General features: G+C 37.3%; 1 protein-coding gene across 9 annotated transcripts in view; it reads right to left on the bottom strand.

The window, feature by feature from the left end:
• The window catches only part of SENP1 (SUMO specific peptidase 1), a 61,931-nt gene that overhangs the window by 31,740 nt on the left and 7,009 nt on the right, over positions 1–23,182 (bottom strand). For 2 of the 9 annotated variants that reach the window (XM_036297187.1, XM_036297185.1), the window contains exons 2-8: positions 22,718–22,759; positions 18,890–19,020; positions 18,537–18,696; positions 11,068–11,239; positions 7,455–7,558; positions 7,092–7,375; positions 4,428–4,482 (exon numbers count right to left, since the gene is read on the bottom strand). In XM_036297187.1, coding sequence (XP_036153080.1) covers positions 4,428–4,482; positions 7,092–7,375; positions 7,455–7,558; positions 11,068–11,193 — 569 coding nt within the window. In that variant the 5' untranslated portion in view covers positions 11,194–11,239; positions 18,537–18,696; positions 18,890–19,020; positions 22,718–22,759. Of the gene's footprint in view, positions 1–4,427; positions 4,483–7,091; positions 7,376–7,454; positions 7,559–11,039; positions 11,240–18,536; positions 18,697–18,889; positions 19,021–22,717; positions 22,760–23,182 lie in introns of those variants that run through there. The other 7 variants (XM_036297182.1, XM_036297183.1, XM_036297184.1 and 4 more) reach the window with 5 other exon arrangements.

The following is a 23,182-nucleotide window of genomic DNA, read 5'->3' as shown; positions in this document are numbered from 1 at the left end:
AAGCTAGAATGTTACTCTTCCCGAATGGTTCAGATTGACAGATTTATTAATAATTTAGTCATCTTATGGGTTCTTAGACTTCTTGCCAGTCCACTTGAATCAAAATATATTCAACCAACAAACAAACAAAACAGAAACAAACTCATAGATACAGAAAACAAACGGATGGTTGCCAGAGGGGAGGTGGGACTAAGAGGATGGATGAAAGGTGAAAGGATTAAGAAGTACAAATTGGCAATTACAAAACAGGCCTGGGCTGTAAAGTACAGCACAGGGAATACAGTCAGTAAGATTGTAATAACTATGTGTGGTGTCAAGGGGGTACTAGACTTATTGGGGGAATCACTTCATAAGTTAAATAAATGTCTAACCACTATGCTGTACACCTGAAGCTAATATAATATTGAATGTCAACCATAATTGGGGGGGGGGGGCGGGGGGAAGCTGCTTGACATTTTAAAAAAGTATATTTGGAACAACAACAAATTATATATATATATATTTTCAACCAAATCTAAGTAGATACTGAAATTCCCCACCCACAGAACAATCCAAATGAAACAGCTAATGAGTCAATGAATAAACCGAAACAAAGAATCAGCAACACAACTCCATTCCAAACATGAGAGATCAAATCTATTTGATGCAGCTCTTGCTGACAACCTGAGTGAATAATGCTTAGCAGAGTCACAGCCATGTTAACTGTAAGTCCTAGGTCTTGCTCTTCTCAAACTTCATCTCCTTGCCAAGCCCTAACTGAAGGACCTCTCACAGACACAAATGGAAGAGTAAACTCTTTTCCAAAGAAAACTTTTAGATACGTAGAACAAATAAACAAGCTGGGAGTTAAGAGATCTGGAACTCCTGGAGCTGTCCCTAATTACATTTTGTGATTTTGCACAAGTCATTTATATGAGACTTAGTTTTAGGACTTGTAAATTCTGGAGATTAGAGTCCCTTTCAGTTTTTAAATCTCTACGATCTGTCCTAGTTAAGGCAAGAGCATGGGCTCAGAGGGTATGCCTTGCTTCCTAGCCTAATTCTTGAGAATTAGTATTCCTAATCATCCTTAGGCTGGGGTTTGGCAATGAAAATGCTATTCTATTGCCTCTCCATCATCACTGAGGTTAATAAAGGTAGAACATAACAGGAGGTGTGCAGTGAACAACTGACATAACAACCAACACAGAAAGTCACAGAGATCTGTGGCAGCAGTGAGGGGCTACTTAGTGTATGATACTAAAAACGTGAGAACACATATATTGCACAATATAAAAAGTTGACAAGAATCACACAGAACTGCACAGTATTGGTTTATGCTATTCAAATTTGTCCACTTCCATATTAGAACATAAACTTGATGTGGACAAAATTTGTCTTTTGAATTTATTACTGTATCCTCTGCACCAAGAATAGTGCCTGGGACACCGCAGGCACTCAGTATTTATTAAATAAATGAATAATGTAAGACAAGCACTTCTCTTCAATGGATCGAGGTATCTCCTGGCTTAGGAAAGCAAAATTCAGGGGGAAAAGCAAAATTTCTTTGCTTTTCGAAGAGTAAATTATACATTGTTCCTCATATAATTGAAGCATACAATAATAATAACTACAACTATTTACTGAACATCTACTTAATGCTCTATATGTAAAACTCTGCTCTATTAATTAAAGCGCAATAATAGATAGTAAGGAATTATTACTCATACTATACAGAAAAGGAAATTGAGGTCCAGAAGAATAATTTGTCTTGGAAGAGCCAGGATTAGAAACTATGTCTGTCCAATTCCAAAGACTGTGTTTTTTCTATTATTGTAAAATGCCTTTTAATAAATCAAAACATTAAACCAATATGAAGATGATAAATACCTGAGCTAGTCAAGAGAGCACTGCAGGCTTTCTGGGAAATTCATTTATTTAACAAAGGTTTATTTATTAAGTGCCCACATAATGTACTGATTGGCCCTAGGCGATAAATGCAAAGGTGTTAGTAACTAACAAGGTACAGGGATAGAAGTGCTCAAGGGATAGACTGATGCTACCTGGAGAAGTCAGAGAAAAAATAACACCCCCATCAGGTTTTAAAAAGCCAAGTAAGAGTTTAACAAGTGGACAAGGATAGGAAGGGAATTCCAGACATATAGGCATGAAATGGCATGGCATATTCTGGGAAATAAGGGCAAATCTTCACTGCTGGTAGGAAATTAAGACTAAAAAGCCAATCAACCAAGCCTGTGAGAGTAACCTCCAATTTCCATGAACAGTATTGTCTAATCAGTTTTACCCAGTGTATCTTTCTCCTTCCATCTCATTCTTCAGTTATTACTAGGAGAAATCCTTCATAAAGGAAAGGAAGACTTAGTGAAGAGCCATTGCAGAACTGAAAGCACTCTTTACATGAGATCAACTTTTTCCCAAGAAAGAATTCCTACTTTTGTGTAGTACCTGTGGAAAACTTTTATAAATGCTTTATCTGTAAGTTAATCTTCACAACAATTCAAGAGTAAAGTATTAATACTGGCATTTTATTGATAAGGAAACTAAAATTCAGAAGAATAACCTGTTAAAGTTACATGAAGCCTGGAAAAGACAAGCTCAGAACCCAGGTGTGACTAAAAAAAAAAAAAAAAAAAATCCAAACTGTAAAATCTCCTTGAGAAACCATAACAAATAAATAATTTTTTAAAAATACCTAAGTTTAGAACATAGAGGAGAACTGCAAAGAAGTAGAGGGACTGAGATGAGAAAAGCATTTTATTATCCCTAACCTTCTCAATAGAAAACTGATACTATTACCACCCTAGCAATTAAATTGCTAATGCCATATATGGCAAGGACATAGCAATCTAAGTAGTAACCTATTGGATTACAGAGGAAGAAGTACTCAATATCTCCCTGAGGAGTCAAGTTTCATATAGAAGATCAAATCTGAATTGAGACTTAAGAGATAAGAAAGCACCACTGCCAGATAGACAAGTTGAGGTAGGAAGGACATAACAGCAGAAAGAATACTGAATATGAAGGTAAGAAAATAGACATCATATTATAGTTCAGCATATAATAAACACATGAAAGAGTCCCATATTTCCTTATGGCTTCTTTTCTCACCTCCATCATGTCCCTTGGCTGTCACCTTGCCAAGACCATCCTAAATAACGCCCCTCTCTCTATCCCCTCCCGCCAGGGTATATAATTGCCTGCTTTCTTTTTCTTTCATAGCATTTATCATCACCAGACATGTATTTTTATTTATTTGTTCACTATTTGTCCCCCACTCCTCCCCTTACACCATCTACAGCTAGAATGCAAGCTCCATTTTTCTTACTAAATGCAAATTTTATTAGTGTACTTTAAAGCAGATATACTGGGTAAACTACATAATATAGTCACCATAATACTATCACTTTGAATTAGTATTACAGATACTTCTAACTACTTAATTATTTTCAAAATATATTCCAATATTTAAATTATGTTCAGTTAAGTGTACCTGAAGGTTTGCAGCATTCTCCATTATTTATATTAGACAAAAAGCAGCCTAAATCAACTTGCTCTGGCATTCCATGATTTGTGTTTGTACATCTTTAACATAAATTTATACATAGCTATCAAGTGGGTACTCTGGCTATGCTATAATTTAAAAATTTTATCTGAATTTGCACCACAAAAAGTTTATTGGTTTCTTTATACTAGGAAGTGTCTTATCTGATTATTCATGTTCAATATTTGTAGGCCACTTACTAGAGCTGCACACTTTTTAATTAAATATAAGTGTGTAGATTTCAAGTCCCGCATCCTACCCCAGTTCACTCTACCCCTGCTGTATTCCTGGAAATACTCTAGATTTGAATGAATCAAATTCTCTAGAAGCTAAAGGGTAAAGAGCAAGGGAAACTGGATCAACTTAAAACAATACCATGAATGTCAACTGCTTGAGAGAAGAGATTTCATTTTGTTCACTGCTGTTATCCTGTGTCTGCACAAGCAACTGGCACACAGTAGGCTATTAATAAGTAATTGTTAAAGGAAAGAATGTGTGATTGGAAGTGGGGTTTCTGAAAAAAGTGCTTTGATTACCACACTAAAAAGTCTGGGCTTGCTTCTCTGTCTGATAAACCACCCTTGAGGGAGTTTAGTGAATGACCAGCTATGCCTTTTAGATCACTCTGGTTGAAGAATGAAGAAGGACTAAAGAACAATTCAAAGAATGGACTAGAAAACATGGTGGAAGATGGAATGAAGAACAAAATGGAAGCTGGAGAAAGGAAGACTACTTAGAAAGTCATTGAAATAATTCAAACTACACATGACAGAGGTCAATACTGCGGCGATTTAGAGTCAATTTTAGTTTTATACTATGTAACGCATAGTAAAGAAACTAATTAAAGGGGGGATTATGTTAAAAATGTGCTTTTTCCAAAGTTTACCTGGGAGCTGGAGTCTGGGAATCTTGCACTTTGAGTAAAATCACAGAGTCTGATCCTAAACAAGAAACACAAGAGCATATTATTACTGATAAAACTGCAGTTATACATCCTAGATGTCTGTGTCTTAAGTTCCCATATTTTGTTACAATCTATTTTCATAAAAACAACACAGCATAAAAATAAAGACAAGGTGGGAGAGAGAGAGACTGAGCCAAGAATAGGGCTTAGTGAAGAGCTTACCCCACAAATATAGTAGTTACTCTGAAATACAAGTATACACTGAGTGGCCAGATTATTATGACCACCCCATCAGTACTTCGTTGGGCCACCTTTTGCCTTCAATACTGCGGCGATTCTTCTTGGCATTGACTCCACGAGATGTTGAAAGTTGATGCGAGGAATCTGACACCATGCCTGATGAATAGCACTGTCCAGTTCTGTGAGATTTGATGGCTGTGGAACCAACTGCCTGATGGCTCTTTTAACTTCGTCCCACAAATGCTCCATTGGATTGAGATCTGGTGATTGGGGGGGGCCACCTAAGCAAGGTAAAGTCTCCCTCATGTTCTTGAAACCACTCCTACACAATACGAGCACCGTGGCATGGCGCATTGTCTTGTTGGAGGAAACCATCTCTACTGGGATACGCCATCAACATGATAGGATGAACTTGATCAGCAACGATCCTTAGGTATGTTGTGCTATTCAGACGTTGTTCCACATGAATTAAAGGGCCCAAATCATGCCAGGAAAACATGCCCCAAACCATAACACTGCCCCCACCAGCTTGAAGGGTTGTACTCATGCATGTGGGGTACATGCTTTCATGCCGTTTCCGCCAAATTCTCACTCTGCCATCTGCATGATGCAACTGGAAACGCAATTCATCGGACCACATGACTTTTTTCCAATGCTTGACTGTCCAATCCTTGTGTTCCTGTGTGAATTGGCGACGTTTTATCTTGGTAACTGCAGACAGCAAAGGTGTTCTAACAGGCCTTCGGCTTCCATATCCCATACGATGCAGTGTACGGCTAATTTGCTTACAAACGTCAGGTGGTTATAATAATCTGGCCACTCAGTGTATATGGCTTCAGCCTCTACTCCTGGGCTATGCCTGTTTCCTGAGATTCCTCTTTCTATTCCTGGGAAACAAGAACATGCCAAGATATCTCAAAAGTCTTTAGCTCATGAACTACCATGAGACTGAACAAAGTGAAAGAGCAAAGGGGAGGGAGAGGTAAAAAGGGATGGAAACGCAAAAAGAAACAGCTATAGGAGAAGCAGTTGAGTCAAAAAGTACAAACGCTATCATTCTATCACTTAGTTTCTGTGTTGATAAAAGCAAGAATCATGTCCTTCTAAAGCACTATGATTAAAACCTTATTTATAATATTTATTAAATAGTACAAGTAATTGAACAGTTCGATGTAATACATCTGTCCCAGTTTAGTTTTACCTAAGCATCTGCCATACAAGGTATGCTTCTGAGGTTAAAGGCTTTTTAAAGGAATGATAGTTCTTGGTAAATAACTACTAGTATATAACATACCTAAAGAAGGGCAAACTAAGCAAAGAAAAAAATTATCATAGCAAAACCTTACTTAACTAGAATGCTAAGGGACAGAATATTTTTATTAGCTGAAAGTTAAGCAGAAAACTCTTTTTGTTTCCAAAACTTGCTGACGACCATTCTAAAACGTATAAACCTATTATCCAGGTTGTATATTAGCTTATTAAGAACTTTTACTTCAATACTTAATTGATTTACTAAAACAACTAGAACATCAGAGTACAGATGACACTTCAGATGGGTTTGTACAGATGGGTTTGAACTGTGCAGGTCCACTTATATGTGGATTTTTTTTTCAATAAATACTGTAAATGTATTTTCTTTTCCTTATGGTTTTCTTAACATTTTTTCTCTAGCTTACTTTATTGTAAGAATACAGTATATAATACATATAACATGCAAAGTATGTGTTAATCAACTCTTCATATTATCTGTAAAGCTTCTGGTCAACAATAGGCTATTAGCAATTAAGTTTGAGGGGAGTTAAAAGTTATATACATAGGCCCTAACTGGTTTGGCTCAGTGGATAGAGTGTTGGCCTGCGGACTCAAGGGTCCCAGGTTCGATTCCGGTCAAGGGCCTGCATGTACCTTGGCTGTGGGCACATCCCCAGTAGGGGGAGTGCAGGAGGCAGCTGATTGATGTTTCTAACTCTCTATCCCTCTCCCTTCCTCTCTGTAAAAAATCAATAAAATATTTAAAAAAAAAAGTCATATACATGGATTTTCGAGTGCATGGAGTAGGGGTGGTCAGCACCCTCTACCCCCCATGTTGTTCAAATCATTATAAAATACGAGAAACAGAAAGTACTTAAGTCTTTGGGCTTAATGAACTTTGACTCCAGATGCTGCTTCGGAAGTTAATCTTTTACATACTATATAAAATCATTTGCATTTCCATATAAGAAAAAAGTTACTTATAGGTTTACCTATAGCATGGCTAAGTGAATTATACGTACTTAAGGTATTTCTATGTTAACTAAGTTACATGTGCATTACAACCTTGCATTATAATTCATAGAGCCAATAAATTGGCTATTAGGAAGTATAATTAAATTATATTGAAAATATGGCATACAATACCATTTTTACCTTTGGATTGTGTATTTGAAGCTGATGAGTTATCTGGCTGATGTGGAAGAGAGTGGTGATGTTGGAGTTGATGGAGTAGATCAGAATCTTTGGAACTGAATGAAATATCTGGCGTATAGGACGATAAGGGATACCCACTGTGAGACAATTGTTCCTGGGAAGTTAAAATGCTGGCAGATCCAGAGGATGAAGTATCAGAGCCAGTAATCTGAGCTGCATAAGAGTTTCCATTTTGAAACAGTGTGTCTTGTAAAGTATTCCTACTGGAATTAAGACATCGCGATCTAGCAAGAGAAGAGTATACTTCAGTATCATATAATGCATGCAGAATTAAATTCATTTGAAATAAGTTTTGTGACTCACAGGTGTAAAGGAAAATGAGTGGTGGGTTTGGCTACAGAAAACTGTTTCCCTGTGACCATCTGTAGCAGCTGTCTGTAAATCTCTCTTTCTTCTTCTTGAACTGTCTGTAAAAGAAAAAAAAATCTTAAACGCATTCAATGAGGCCAGTGTTTCTCTTATAAGTACCGCGCGCTAACCGATTGCGCCACTGGAGCTCCGAGGCCAGTGTTTCTCAAAGTAGCATCTAGATTCCCAGAAGCCTTGCCAAAGCTCAGGCAGAGTCCTCAAGGTAATTAAGAATTATGGTTGACTAAGGATATTCTAGAAAATTATATAATACATATAAGAGGAGTTTAGTAAAATAAATTCCAGATAGTATAGTTCAGAGAATTGTGGGGCATATATGTAAATAATAGTGCAAAGAAGCTATAGAATATGAAACTAGAAGGCCAACAGGCAACTATTTCTGAGTCAACTGATAGAGTCCCAGAAATAAAACATTTGAGGACCTCTAAATTAAGATTCTAACAAAACCCTTGGTTCTTGATACCTATTAGAAAAAATCACAAGGAAGTGATCAGAACAGTCAAGACCTGAGTGCAATAACTTTCTAACAATTTTCTACTCCGTTAAATTTTTAAGAATGCTTTTTCCGGAGATGGTTTTCATCTCCAACACATATTTATTTTTCTTAACTCCAAAAACTTAGGGAAAGCACATGCTCCATAAGATTCATTCATTTATTTATTGACTTAAATACCAACCATGCTCCAGTCAGTAGAGTTATTGCACTGAAAAAGATAAAGTTCCTGCTCTTATAGAGTTTACCTTACAGTTAAAGGATTGAGAAACAAAACATTAGTCAGATAGTATGAACAAAACTAAAGATAAGAAAATAATAGAAAGTGATGGAGGGGCAACACTGAGAACAGGTAAGACTACTCTTAAACTGTGATATTTCAACAAAAACCTAAATCAAGGGAGGAAGTCAAAGAAATTTATAAGAGTATTTCATACAAAGGAATAGCAAATTCAAAAGCCCTGAGACAGGAATGTGCTTTGATGTGTTCAAGGAAGAGCAACGTCAGTGTGAATCAAAATAGTAGTAAGAAATGAGCCTGGCCAATTTGGCTTAGTGGATAGAGCGCCAGCCCATGGACCAAAGGGTTGTGGGTTTGATTCTGGTCAAGAGCAGGTACCTTGCTTGAAGGCTTGGTCCCCAGCCCCAGCGGGGGTGTGTGCAGGAAGCAACCAAAAGATGTATCTCTATCTCACATCGATGTTTCTCTCTCTCTGTCTCTCCCCTTCCCTTACACTCTCTCTAAATATCAAAGGAAAAATATCCTTGGGTGAGGATTAACAACAAAAAAATACATAATAATTTTTTTTTTAAAGAAAAAGAAATGAGGTTACTTACAGAAAAACAGATTACATAAGGACTTGTAACCATGGTAAAGCACTATTCTATATAGATCCCCTAGCAATAAGCTGCATTCACTAAATAATATATATACCCAGTGTTTTTCTTCCTTGAAATCTTATATACAATTTAATACACACACCAATCTTCACAAAACAATTATAATACTTTGTGCCAGGGCTAGCAGCATCTTGCGTTGTGCCATTTCGATATTCACATAAGCATTTTATTTAGCTACAAGTGTTTGTTAAAGGCAGAATGAACTAAGCAATAATCTATACAAAGGTAAAGAGACTAAATTTTTTCTTCTTGATTTTTTTTTTTTTTGCTACAAATTTGAAATTTGTCACTCCTTCTACTACCACTCTGAACATCTCTCATTCTGGAATGATTTAAGAGCCTCCTGTTTTTCCTGTTTCTACTCTTACCCTCTATGGTAGAATAGCTAGTGGTTCTTTTACAGTATTTATTTTATCTTTTTTAAAATATATTTTTATTGATTTCAAAGAGAAAGGGAGAGAGAGATAGAATCATCAATGATGAGAATCATTGGGCTGCCTCCTGCATGCCCTCTACTGGGGATCGAGCCTGCAACCCAGGTATGTGCTCTTGACTGGAATTGAACCCAGGACCCTTCAGTCTGCAGGCTGATGCTCTATCCACTGAGAAAACTGGCTAAAGCAATGAGTCCTTTTTGTAACTGTTGCTCAGCTCTTATCACATACTCTTGCCAGTTTGTCTATCCTTTTCCTACTATGATTTACTAGTCCTGCCACCCTCTGCTTGAGTATTTTAGAATCCAAACTTCAAACCAAAAAAATTTATAGCATTTTTACTAAGTCACAAATAATCAAGTCTTGCCACCTAAAATATCTTCATTACCAAATTATATAATTGTTCTTGACTCCACAATATGTAAGCTGCAATGGGCAGGAACCACATCACCAGGTTGTATAACAAAAAAGCACACTGACTAGACTCCTTCAGAAGACTGAGGTTGCAGGCTGGCCAATTACTAGTTGTATGACCTCTGATTTTTACTTTTCAAATCTGTAAAATGTAAATATTACCTCATTTCTACCTGTATCACAGGGTTAAACAGATTCAAAACAATAATGCATGTGGAAAGCACACTGGAAACTCTAATGCTATATAAATGTAAGGTCATTATTACTCATTTGTATCTCCACAGCAATCAGTACAAAGCTGAGATGCATAAAAAATATTTAACTGAACATTTATTTATAAGCACATTTCCTATAGTATAAATTATCTGCTATTATGGTGTTTATCTTACAGTTAAAGGATTGAAAAACAAAACAGTCGATAGTATGAACAAAATTAAAGATAAGAAAATAATAGAAAGTGATGGAGGGGCAACACTGGGAACAGGTAAGACTGCTCTTAAACTGGGATATTTTCAGAATTTTTTTTCCTTTAGGTTTATTGAATAAATATAACAACCCAACTATCAAGAGAACATCTTTCTTTTGGGGAAAATCTATGATCTCAAAGATCTTACTCATAATGAAAGGATAGAAATTATTTAGCTGGCTTCTTGATTTTTCTTTTATATTGAGAGAAAATTGTCCTAGTAAGAAGTAAGGGTGGTCTAGCTGGTTTGGCTCAGTGGGTAGAGCATTGACCTGCTAACTAGAGGGTCCCAGGTTTGATTCTGGTCAAGGGCACATGCCCAGGTTGCAGGTTCGATCCTCAGTGGGGAGCGTGCAGGGGGCGGGGGGGGGGGGCAGCCAATCAATGAGTCTCTCTCATCATTGATGTCTCTCTCTCTCTCTCTCTCTCCCTCTTCCTTCCTCTCTGAAATTAATAAAAAATATATATTTTTTTAAAAGGGTGGGTATTTAATCAAATCCAGCAAGGTTAACAGTTTTGCCACATGAAACAAGTTTCCAAAGGGTCCAAAAAAGAAAGAAGAGAGATAGCTTAATGTATGAGAAGTATTCAGACAATAATGAAGATTAAGTCTACTATCCAACAGGAATAGAAGACAGTAAGAAAAATAATAAAGTCCTACACTAAAATATCTCTTCAATTTCTTTAGAACAGATACCAGCATTCAAAAAGAGTAAGAAAGAAAAACCATAGAAAAGATTAAGTAAATGGAATGGTTAATAAACATCTAAATTGGAGGGGAGAAATGGCTGAATGTAGGCAAAGATTCTAACCGTAGCTCTTGCTGCAGGTTTTCCTTACCTCTTCTGCTGTACTAACATGTCGCCTCTGAGTTTTCTTGGGGCTCAAAAGGTTTCGACGACATGAACCACTCCAAGATGGACTTGGAACAGATTTAATAGGAAAAGATTTTTCATATGCAGACATGTGGCAGTGATGGTTTGACTTTCCCGTAAAACTGTTTGATAATCCACTAAAACAAAACAAAACAAAACAAAACAAAAGTTTGTAAGAAAATCTAACCCAGGTATTATTCCACTTTCAAGAAATAACAACACCACAACAAAAATTAGCAGGTAGAATGACAGATATACCACTTAAGGGAAATATACAAAAAATGATATATGGGTTGCTGCATCAGGTTCTGCCACTTAAGAGGTCTTAGATTGCCAAACTATATAATTCTCAAACACCTAAAATTGTATGTCTCAGCTTCAGGATCTATAAGTTCCTTTAGTCAGGAACTACATACTTGTGTGGTACAACAGAGAGCATATATTAGACCCCTTCAAAAAATCTGAGTTCTAGGTATATTAACATACACAATACACTTCCTTTTTACTCCTCACATCCCCTTGCCCCAAGACCTTTGGAGGGAATTATTTTAAGCTTAAATTTGCAGAGATGGATAAAACCAAAGCCTCTCAATAAAGCTTTTAAACTGAATTTTAACATTTCCTAAAACACCAACAGAGGGCTCCCATCCTTCATTAAAAACAACCAGAGGCTTTTATTAGACTGTAACACTCTCTGTGAACTCTCCTCTGGCCTCACTGTATATCTCCTCTGAAGGAAATTTTGTTTTTGCTTCTTTTTATTATTTGCACCCCAAATAATGTGAAAAGTTGGCAGGAAAAATAGTTTTGTAAACTCAAACCCAGTCTTATCTCTAAGGACAGGTAAATAATTTAAAATTGTTAAAAATTTGCTCTTTCTCATTAATTGTTACCAAACAAGTCTTAAGTATTTGCTACCAATATAATGAATTTTCTTTCCTTTTCTTTTCTTTTTTTTGCTGAGAATGCAAAATAGAGTTACAGAGCTGACTAAACTGAATTCAATAAAATCAACTCTTCAAATCAGTATATGTGGTTTGGGCACAAATGAATCAGACTAGGTCTAAAGAAAATAAAAAAACACATACACTCTAACTCTTCAAATTCTAATGATTTCTATGTGTGTTAGAGTGGAGAAAGGAGCAAGGACTCAGAGTTTCAGGAACTGGCTTATTGTCTTAGGACGGGTGGACGCAGCTAGGAAAAGATGGCAAGGATGATATAATTTGTTTGGTGAAGATATAATGAATTCCCCTCAATGTCTTTTGTATTTATGCTTCCTAGAGAGTGTATTGTATCTGTGCTTTTAATAAAAGATTCTTTTTTTCTAAAGAAACAGTAGAAGGGCATCTTGAAATGCCAGACAGCAAGTATACTACCAACAATTAACAATGTTGGGTCAGACACAGAAGTAAGCTTGGACTCCCACTGGCTAAAGTTGCAAGAATGTAAGCATCAAAAATGATTGTAGTGCATTAAAACACACTAAAGCCATAGTGGCACTAAAAAAAAATAAAAGAACAAAATATATATATATTTGAACCACTTGAAGTGGCTATTAAAATAAACTTTCTTGGCCGAAACCGGTTTGGCTCAGTGGATGGAGCGTCGGCCTGCAGACTGAGGGGTCCCAGGTTCGATTCCGGTCAAGGGCATATGCCTGGGTTGTGGGCACTTCCCCAGTGGGGGATGTGCAGGAGGCAGCTGATCGATGTTTCTCTCTCATCGATGTTTCTAACTCTCTATCTCTCTCTCTTCCTCTCTGTAAAAAATCAATAAAATATATTTTTTTAAAAAAATAATAAATAAATAAACTTTCTTGGAAGAAACCAAGATGGTGGCATAGGTAAACACCGGAAATTGCTGCCTCCCACAACAAATTCAAAAATACAACTAAAAGACAAAACGGACATCATCCAGAACCACAGGAAGGCTGGCTGAGTGGAAATTCTACAACTAGAAGCAAAGAGAAAAGCACACTGAAACTCAGAGGAGCTGCGGAAGTAAAGTGCGGAGGTACGGAGGCGCACGCGGAAAGGGCTGGCAACTGAGGACGCGGCTGTCTTTTTGAATCGGAAGGGAGTCACAAGCCCCCAGCTGCTCTGAACTCCAGTTCCGGGTGAGTCTCTGGGGACCCAGACTCATACGGGGAGAAACTGGACTGTCTGGCAGCAGGAGGAACTCTGAACTCGAGGGCAACTTTCTCTCAAAGGTGCTTGCAGCAATTACCATGGGACACTGAGACTTGGGGCCCCTTAGGGCAGGGCTGAGGATCAGCCACAGCTGCTTGCTCCACCCTGTTGATTCTCTGAGACCCCGCCCCACCTAGGCTGCGGCAGAGGCTTTTGCATATGAATGCCCTGGCCCTTTGCAATCTGAAAATTACCTAACAAACTGCAGCTGGGCCAGACAGACCCAGAACTTTCAAGAGAAGGCCCAAGGCCCCACAGCAGCTTGCATTGCTTCACAGCTGGGCCTCATCTGGGCACCTCCAAACCCCAAACAAGGAAGGGGAATCTGCAGATCTCTTCGTAGCTCCTGCTGGGTAGCCTCAGGCAGAGGCTAAATTAGCACCTCCTTAGATCCAAGAGCTAGTGTACCCAGTGGTCAGAGTGGGATGATCCAGATTATAACTCCTCAGATCCATAAGGGATACACTCAGGGGGCAGACTCAGTGAGCACCAAAGCCCCACTGAAGCAAGTCTTGCCTCATAAGGGTGTGTTCAGCACAGAAGTTCTCCCACCTGTGACTCTCACAGCCAATTGGCCTGGAGGTCAATTCCTCCCAGTGATCCTACAACAATCAAGGCTTAAATACAACAAGACTGTGCACAAAGCCCACAAAGGGGTGCACCAAGAGTGTCCACCTCAAGTAACTGGGGAGGCTGAGCCACTGGGCCCTATAGGACACCTAGCACACAAAGCCACTCTACCAACACAGGGAAGCATAAAAAATGCGGAGACAAAGAAACAGGTCACAAATGACAGAAATGGAGGTAAGCAAACAACTGGATATAGAGTTCAAAACCACACTTTTAAGGTTTTTCAAGAATTTTCTAGAAACCGCCGGTAAATTTAGTAAGCCCCTCAAAAAGTCTGGTGAGACCACCGATAAATGTAGTGAGACCCTCAAGAAATCTAGTGAGACCCTCGAGGTTATGAAAAAGGACCAACTAGAAATTAAGCATACACTGACTGAAATTAAGGATATTATGCAGAGTTCCAACAGCAGAGTAGAGGATTGCAAGAATCAAGTCAAAGATTTGAAATACGAAGAAGCAAAAAACACCCAACCAGAAAAGCAAAATGAAAAAAGAATCCAAAAATATGAAGATAGTGTAAGGAGCCTCTGGGACAGCTTCAAGCATACCAACATCCGAATTATAGGGGTGCCAGAAGAAGAGAGAGAGCAAGATATTGAAAACCTATTTGAAGAAATAATGACAGAAAACTTCCCCTACCTGGTAAAAGAAATAGATTTACAAGTCCAGGAAGCACAGAGAACCCCAAACAAAAGGAATCCAAAGAGGACCACACCAAGACACATCATAATTAAAATGCCAAAAGCAAAAGACAAAGAGAGAATCTTAAAAGCAGCAAGAGAAAGAAACTCAGTTACCTACAAGGGGGTACCCATATGACTGTCAGCTGATTTCTCAACAGAAACTTTGCAGGCCAGAAGGGAGTGGCAAGAAATATTCAAAGTGATGAATACCAAGAACCTACAACCAAGACTACTTTATCCAGCAAAGCTATCATTCAGAATTGAAGGTCAGATAAAGAGCTTCACAGATAAGGAAAAGCTAAAGGAGTTCATCACCACCAAACCAGTATTATATGAAATGCTGAAAGGTATCCTTTAAGAAGAGGAAGAAGAAAAAGGTAAAGATACAAATTATGAACAACAAATACACATCTATCAACAAGTGAATCTAAAAATCAAGTGAATAAATAATCTGATGAACAGAAAAAAATAAAATAAAATAAACTTTCTTTTGCCTATCCGGTTTTGCTCAGTGGTTAGAGCGTCAGCCCTTGGACTTAGGGGTCCTGAGTTAGATTCCAGTCAAGGGCACGTTCCTCGGTTGCAGGCCTGACCCCTGGCCCTGGTTGGGTGCATGCAGGAGGCAACCAATCCATGTTTCTCTCTCTGTCTCTCCCCCTCCCTCTACCCTGTCTGAAAATCAATGGAGCCCAGCCAGCGCAGTTGATCATTAAGCTATGAACCAGAAGGTCACAGTTCAATTCCTGGTCAGGGCACATGCCCAGGTTTCAGCCCAATCTCCGGTAGGGGACATGCAGGAGGCAGCCAAGCAATGATTCTCTCTCATCATTGATGTTTCTATCTCTCTCCCTCCTTTCCTCTCTGAAATCAATAAAAATAAACTTATTTTGAAAATAGGTAATAAAAAAGGAAGACCTAATCATATATCCTGCCTTCTCGGTAGGAAATGTATTCCAGAGTCACCAAATAGCCCCAGCTAATGAGGAAGAAGAGCTCTTCTTTAGCAGGCTGCCAATTAATAAGTGTAGGAAAAAATGATAAAATTAGAAAAATATTATCTCATTAACTCTAGTAAAATTATTATACGCTCAGAGGAGGCCCAAAGGTACAAACTTCCTGTACTACAGGACAAAATGATGATGTTATGAAAAAGAAATCTATAAAATCCAAACAAACTTCCTGTTATAAAATGTCATAGGAATGTAATGTACAGCATGGTGAATATAGTTAATAATACTGTATTGCATATCTGAAAGTTGCTAAGATTAGATCTAAAAAGTTCTCCCACAAGAAAAAAAAATTTCTGTAACCATGTATCGTTATTGATGTCAACCAGACTTATCATGGTGATCATTTCACTATCGAATCATTACGTGGTATACTTGAAACTAATATGCTATGTCAATTATACCTCAATTTAAAAAAAACTGTTACCAGATAAGAGTTATCAATTGAGATTAATAACTATTAGAGTGATATGAAACTGGTCATTCATATAATGCCAAAGTAACATCATTTAGATTACATCTAGTCACAAGGGGGAATGAAACCTAACTGTACAAATAAGGACGAGACTATTATCTCTCTAATCCAGAGATCAATCCATTATCACTAATGACAGGAGAACCAGATAGAGGTTTCCTAAATGTGAAATAAGACAGCATCACCTTTTACTCAAGTCAAAAACCTAGTTTAGAAAAAATACAGAGAATGAAGGACAAAATAATGATGTTATGACAAAGAAATCTATAAAATCCAAAAAGTGAGACATTCTGCAGAAAAAAAGTCATGTCATTATAAAAGGGGCTGTTCTAGATTGTAAGAGACTGAAGGGCAATAACTACCAGATGCAATCCTAGATTGGATACTGGTTTAAGCAAAATTAGCTGTAAAGGATAGTTTGGGTCAACTAGGAAAATTTAAATTTAATTTAGTTAGAGTATAAGATAAAATTTACTGAGTGGTAAAAAGGAGATGATTGAAAAAACAGATTAACAAAAGAATATGCACAGTATAAACTCATTTTGGGGAAAAAAAGTGTGTGTAAATGCAGAGAAAAAAGCTGGAAGGATATATACTAAAATTTTACAAAGGTGATCTCTGACTGGTGGGAATGCGAGGCTCCTATTATTTATTTATTTATTTTGCTTATCTGCATTTTCTAATTTTTTACAAAGCACATGTACTATTTCTGCAATAATGTTACTTGAAAAAAATAACAGCATGGCATTGTTTAGCAAAAAAAGCAACCTGCCAAGAGACGCAATATCTTTAATGAAGACAAAATGATACTATACATTTCATCATCATATACATAGCATATATATTATGCTATATATGAGTAAGAGATAGTGAAAGAAGAGCAAGCATAGGAAAAGATTTGGAAGGAAATACACTAAGGGAAGAGAATGAGATTGTGGGTAGTGGTCATGGGTCTTTAGTTTTATGAGTAATGCTTTAATTTTGTGAATGTATTCATGAATTCAGGTATAATTATTTAAAATATTAAGAAGTGGGAAGATGATTCTGAGAGTACTGACACATGTTTCCACAGTCCATGTGCCAATAATCATAAAATAAAATAAAAGCCATCTTATTGGCCGAAACCGGTTTGGCTCAGTGGATGGAGCGTTGGCTTGCGGACTGGGGGGGTCCCAGGTTCGATTCCGGTCAAGGGCATGTACCTGGGTTGCGGTACAGCTGATAGATGTTTCTCTCTCATTGATGTTTCTAACTCTCTATTTCTCTCCCTTCCTCTCTGTAAAAAAACAATAAAATACATTTAAAAAAAAAAAAAGCCATCTTATTGGTGGCTTTCAATCAACACTAGAAAGCTTAGCCTTGACTAAGCAGGAAATTAAATGATATAACATGCCTAAAACCCATCACTCCTGTAAAATTTAAGAAGTCATAAATACAATTTTAAAGAATAAATACTTTACTTATATAGTAAAGTGCCTGATGGCAAAGCTTCTAAGCCAAATTTTATCTGCCTTTAATAATCAGTATAAACTTGGTGAGAGGATAGGTAGGGCTTATGAAGTTGGGTTAAATAGTAAATAGGAGCAAGTACTTTGTGACTCTATTTTCTAACAGAAATAGCTGATGTCTAGATGACTAAGGCCATGAGGTACAGAGCTGCCTTGGTTTAAGCAGTCTCTGTTATGTAAGAACTCACAACATGTGCGAGTTTATTTGCTACTTTAGTTGCAGATACTGGTTTTCACTTTGAGATTCATAATAGCTATACAGATCCTCAAGGGTCCTAATATACTCATATCTACCAAATTTCCCTCAAAACTCTCCCCTAGCCCAGCCGGTATGCACAAAGAGGTCACCGAATGATTCCCGGTCAGGGCACATGCCTGGGTTGCAGGCTCAATCCCCAGCAGGAGGCAGCCGATGGATGTCGATGTCCTCATCAATGTTTCTATCTCTCTCCCTTCCTCTCTCTAAAATCAATAAAAATATATCTTAAAAAAGCTCTCTTCTTTAATAAGATTTGGCTGTCATCAAAATTCAGCAACAAGTAAAAGTTGAAAGTTTAAAATGGACTTGTCCATATCTCTATGGTTTAAAGTTCAAAAACGGTGTTACTCTTTTTTTTTTTTTTTTTTTAATACATTTTATTGATTTTTTACAGAGAGGAAGGGAGAGGGATAGAGAGTTAGAAACATCGATGAGAGAGAAACATCGACCAGCTGCCTCCTGCACACCTCCTACTGGGGATGTGCCCGCAACCAAGGTACATGCCCTTGACCGGAATCGAACCTGGGACCTTTCAGTCTGCAGGCTGACGCTCTATCCGCTGAGCCAAACCGGTTTGGCAAGGTGTTACTCTTTTAAAATACCAATGTAACAACTATCTTATAGCCATTTCCTCTTATGTCGCAGAAAGGGCTTATGAACTAAGCAGCCAGAATACCTACCTTGAGGTCTTTCGGGTTTCGAGGTAAAGACTTCGGCTGTTTCTTGATTTTTGTGAAGTTGTACCTGATGCTGGAGTGGAATTTCTCCACTGGCCATTTGCACTCTGACCAAAGGTTCTTAAGTCTCCTGAGCCAAGAAAACTGTCTGAGGAAGGTTTATCTAAAGGAATAAAAGTTTGAATAAATTAAATACCTACTGTGGTTCTCCATTTGACTGCAACCATGTCCAACATTGAATTCTAAAGTAATGTGGCATATTACCATGTCTCTCATGGAAGATCCCAGTCTCAACTGCCAGTAAAGTCTGCAGTAAGGGAACTTCTACAAACTATAATTGATTCAGCCATACTAACCTGAAAATTGTTGAAGGAGCTGAATCCTGCCACAGCCATGTGCCTTATCTGCATCAATGTGACTCCGTGGTGTCCACCAAAAGTCAACATTTTACCCCAACTATATCTTGCAAGCACTCCCAGGCCTGGGCCTGAAAGAAGGTAGGCCAGACCAGTAAGAAAGCAGGTGGAGGGCCGAGAATTGTAATTCAAATGAACAACAGTTATTGCTTAATAAGCAGCTGGTATCTCCTGTTTTTAATTACCATGTTCACAACTCAGAGGCTCTCTCTAAGAGCAGAGATAACTTAATTGCTGCTTATTCTTGGCCAGTTTATGGCAAGAATGACCCATCATGTTCATCTGGTTCTGATATGGTATCTCAGTCACTTAATGCCATAATCAACAGACATATCAATACTCCAATGCTTTCTGCTGCAATCAGGCTAAGAATTATTTGTTAATTTTTTTTTGAATTTTCTGACTTGTGGCTTACAAGCAAGGATAATAATTTTTTTTTCAGTTGATCAGGATTATCAGAATTCAGGGTAAATAAGATATAAAAAAGCAGCAGTCAGGGTGATATTAGTACCAATTGATTCACCAGTGGATAAACCTAATCTAATAATTAAATTCACTTTCAAAATGAATGTCCCAAAAAATGTATACACACACTTTGAAGAATTATAAAGGCAATGTTTACTAAAATACATTTCTTTTTCAAAATTCAACTTAAAGTATGTATACATTTTTTTTGACACCCTGTATTTCCAAGTTTCAGCTAAGAACAGAACAATTTCTATACCTTCCTCTCCTAATCATCAAGACTGGACAATTTACATGCCTTCAAAATAACTTCAGATGTTAGGCTATGGAACTCTGAGGAGCATCAGTGGAAAAACGAGAATGATAATTCTCTGCTTCCTACATTTTTTGGTCTGTCAATATCACATTGAAGATCCTCTTTCAAAGCATATTACTATAGGACTTTTAACATTACATATTTATGTTATTTAAAATATTTAATGTAGCCTTTGATATTCTCTCCACAAAGTATGGCAGCTGACAAAAGTGTAAGTTTTGTATTGTGTTGTGTGTGCTTTTTCCAGTTGATCAGGATTTAGGGTAAATATGATATAAAAAAAGCAGCAGTCGGGGTGAGTGATATTAGTACCAGTTGATTCACCAGTGGATAAACCTAATCTAATAATTTAATTTACTTTCAAAATGAATTACAACCTTTCTCCTTTGTAATCATTACCTATGCTTAGCATCTTTTACCATTACTTTCAAGATAGAGACATGAGGCTAATGAAAATGAGTCTCATTAAAGGGCCAGAAAATTATCTTCAAATTAAATGCAAAGCAGTAACAATAGACATTTTTGTCTCTCATACTTTTTTGCTAAAATTTGATTAGGGAATGATCTCACTAGAGATGTCTACCAAAAAATGAAAATTACCCTGACAGGTGTGAAATTTGAGATTAAGGATAAACTAGAGTAGCCTTCTCAAGGGCATGTGACAGAGACCTCAGCTTTAAAATGCAAGGGAAAGGCACAGAATCAGGCAGTCTGTTTAACCAGAATAAGGTGGTTCCATCTTTACTCAGTGAAATCACTGAACAGTCCTTTATTGCTGATGTGACCAAACAAAGATACAGAGGGACCAATGATATAACAGACACTCATTTTTTGGTGATTTAGCCTGGTTTTCTGTCATCATTAAGAAACGAGACTGCCTATGCCACAAATGAGATTACTTATCATGTGTATATAAACACTCATAAAACTATAAGAGAATATAACCAAATTTTAATTTTGGTTGTGTTCTAATAAAATGATGGGTATTTTCCTACTTTTCTCTATTAAGTCTCTATAAGAACAGGCAGTATTTTTATGGGTATCTTAAAAAAAAAGTGTATCAGCCAATCACTTACTATGAAAGTAACCAACAGTATGTAGTTCCTGCTTTCCTTGGGATTTATTGAGTTATTAGAAATAGCAGGATGCTTTAAATCATTTCATCTACTAAATGCCAGTTTGGCAACCTAATTTAACATATTTTCTAAAGAGAAGACATTGATAAAGATTCTAAGCATGAGCAAAATCATTTCTTTGTTTAGGGTTTAAAATGTTTTAATTTTCTATTCAATTATACTCTTAATTAAAGAGGTCCTGACGTCTGACCAGCACTAAGTTATTAAAATGAAAATGCTGCGTTTTTTCTGTTTTCTAAAAATTTTTTTTTAAATATATTTTATTGATTTTTTTATAGAGAGGAAGGGAGAGGGACAGAGAGTCAGAAACATCGATGAGAGAGAAACATCGATTCAGCTGCCTCCTGCACGCCCCCGACTGGGGATGTGCCTGCAACCAAGGCACATGCCCTTGACCGGAATCGAACCTGGGACCCTCAGTCCGCAGGCCAACGCTCTATACACTAAGCTAAACCGGTTAGGGCTAAAAATTTTTTAAATCAATGTTTTTAATAGTCAAATCTTAAATGGATTAAGAAGTATATTTTTAAAAGCTTGATATGCCTCTCTGTCACATGCCATTGAGAAGGCTTCTCGTATATCAAGAGTCAGATCCAGTAAAGCAATAAACAGAAAGCTCCAGGTCCTACATTCTAAAGTTTGGGATTTTCCTGTGTTTGTTTTCATTTTGGTGGAGGAAAGGATAGCAGGGTGAGAGAGGAGACAAATACCAATACAGTCAGAATGAGAAAACTAAGGCAGGTAAACTTGGGACCCATGTCTAGCACAATTAAGAGGCAAAGCTCGAAGTGACTGACCACAGAAATCAATGTGGAGATTATCAGAAAATAATACATCCAAAGGAGATAGCAGAGACAAAATTCTGTAGGACATGCAATGAACTGAAATAAGTATGGCAAAGACAGTTTTAAAAAGTACACAGTAAAAAGTAGATTTAAATGAAAAACTTTATTATAAGAAAAAGGTATATAGACCCTTGACATTCAAGATTTAAAATTCTGATTTTTAGAGAATGACCTTAGAGGTCTTGTAGATAAGGACAAATATAGGAAAAATGTAACTCTCAAAAATAATTTAACTGACATAAAAGCCAGGAATCTGGCCAAATATCACTATAGTCAAGAACATGATGATTTGAGAGGAGTTAAGGATGAGCTGAATTATAGGAGATCGTGAATATAATTTTCCCTATAAAACTGTTTATTATTGAGCAATTATTTTTAACTAAAAGCAAATATTCTATCCAATGGTAAATCAGCATGTGAAATTACAAGGAAACACAAACTGAGTTCAAATGGAAATATTAATTATCTGATTTCATTATCCACTCAACTACCCTTCCCTTAGGATTAATAATGAGCTATCAAACCAGCTTTCAGATTCTTTGCTCATCAGAAAGGATTTTTCAATAATAATGATGACTGCCCTGGCTGGTTTGACTCAGTGCTTAGAGCATCAGTCCATGGACTGAAGGGTGGGTAGGTTCGATTCTGGTCAATGGCAGGTACCTTGGTTGCAGGCTCCATCCCTGGCCCCAGTCAGGGCTCACGTGGGAGGCAGCCAGTTGATGTCTCTCTCACATTGATGTTCTCTCACATCGATGTTTCTCTCTCTGTCTTTCTCCCTCCCTTAAACTCTCTCTAAAAATCAATGGAAAAATATCCTCAGGTAAGGATTAACAAAAAAACAATAATAAGAACCATGACAACTGATTTTTCTATACAAATTATGCACATACTATGTGGAGACCATTTCCCATCCCAGTAGAGGAAATCCAGAGCCCAGGATAAATTACCACCCACCTAAATGACATTTAAATATAATATAAATCTAAAAGAGCATCATACTAACGTCTTTTTAGGGGAGGAGATCTCATCTTGCTGACAAAGAATCCTGAGGAAGCCAAATAACAACAATAATTATTACTTGCATTTCATACTTATTATCTGTTTATCCTTATAAAAATCTCACTGAGGCAGGTTCAGTGGTATTACTAATATTCCCGTATTTGTGATAACATGGGGAGATTGAAGCAGGAGTGAAAAGACATAGGAAAATACTAATATCTTCCTGAGTCTGCGAAGAGGCTAATGAGCAAAAATTCTTCGTTTCCCCAAGACAGAACCAGAAAATCTTTGGAAGTCCAAATCTTAGGAAGGGGAGGTGCAAAGTCAGGCAGCCCAGGGGCTAGGATAGCCTAGAGAATGCTGACTTCTGTCATGGATCACAAGCTGAATAGGCAAGCCCTTAAATATGCAAGCATGGCTGTGGCAGGTGCTAGATAGAGACATGTAGTTAACATTTCCTGCCCTGATG

This window comes from Myotis myotis, unplaced genomic scaffold, assembly GCF_014108235.1.
Source record: "Myotis myotis isolate mMyoMyo1 unplaced genomic scaffold, mMyoMyo1.p scaffold_m19_p_3, whole genome shotgun sequence".
NCBI lineage: Eukaryota > Metazoa > Chordata > Mammalia > Chiroptera > Vespertilionidae > Myotis > Myotis myotis.
This window is presented reverse-complemented; position numbering and strand designations above follow the sequence as displayed.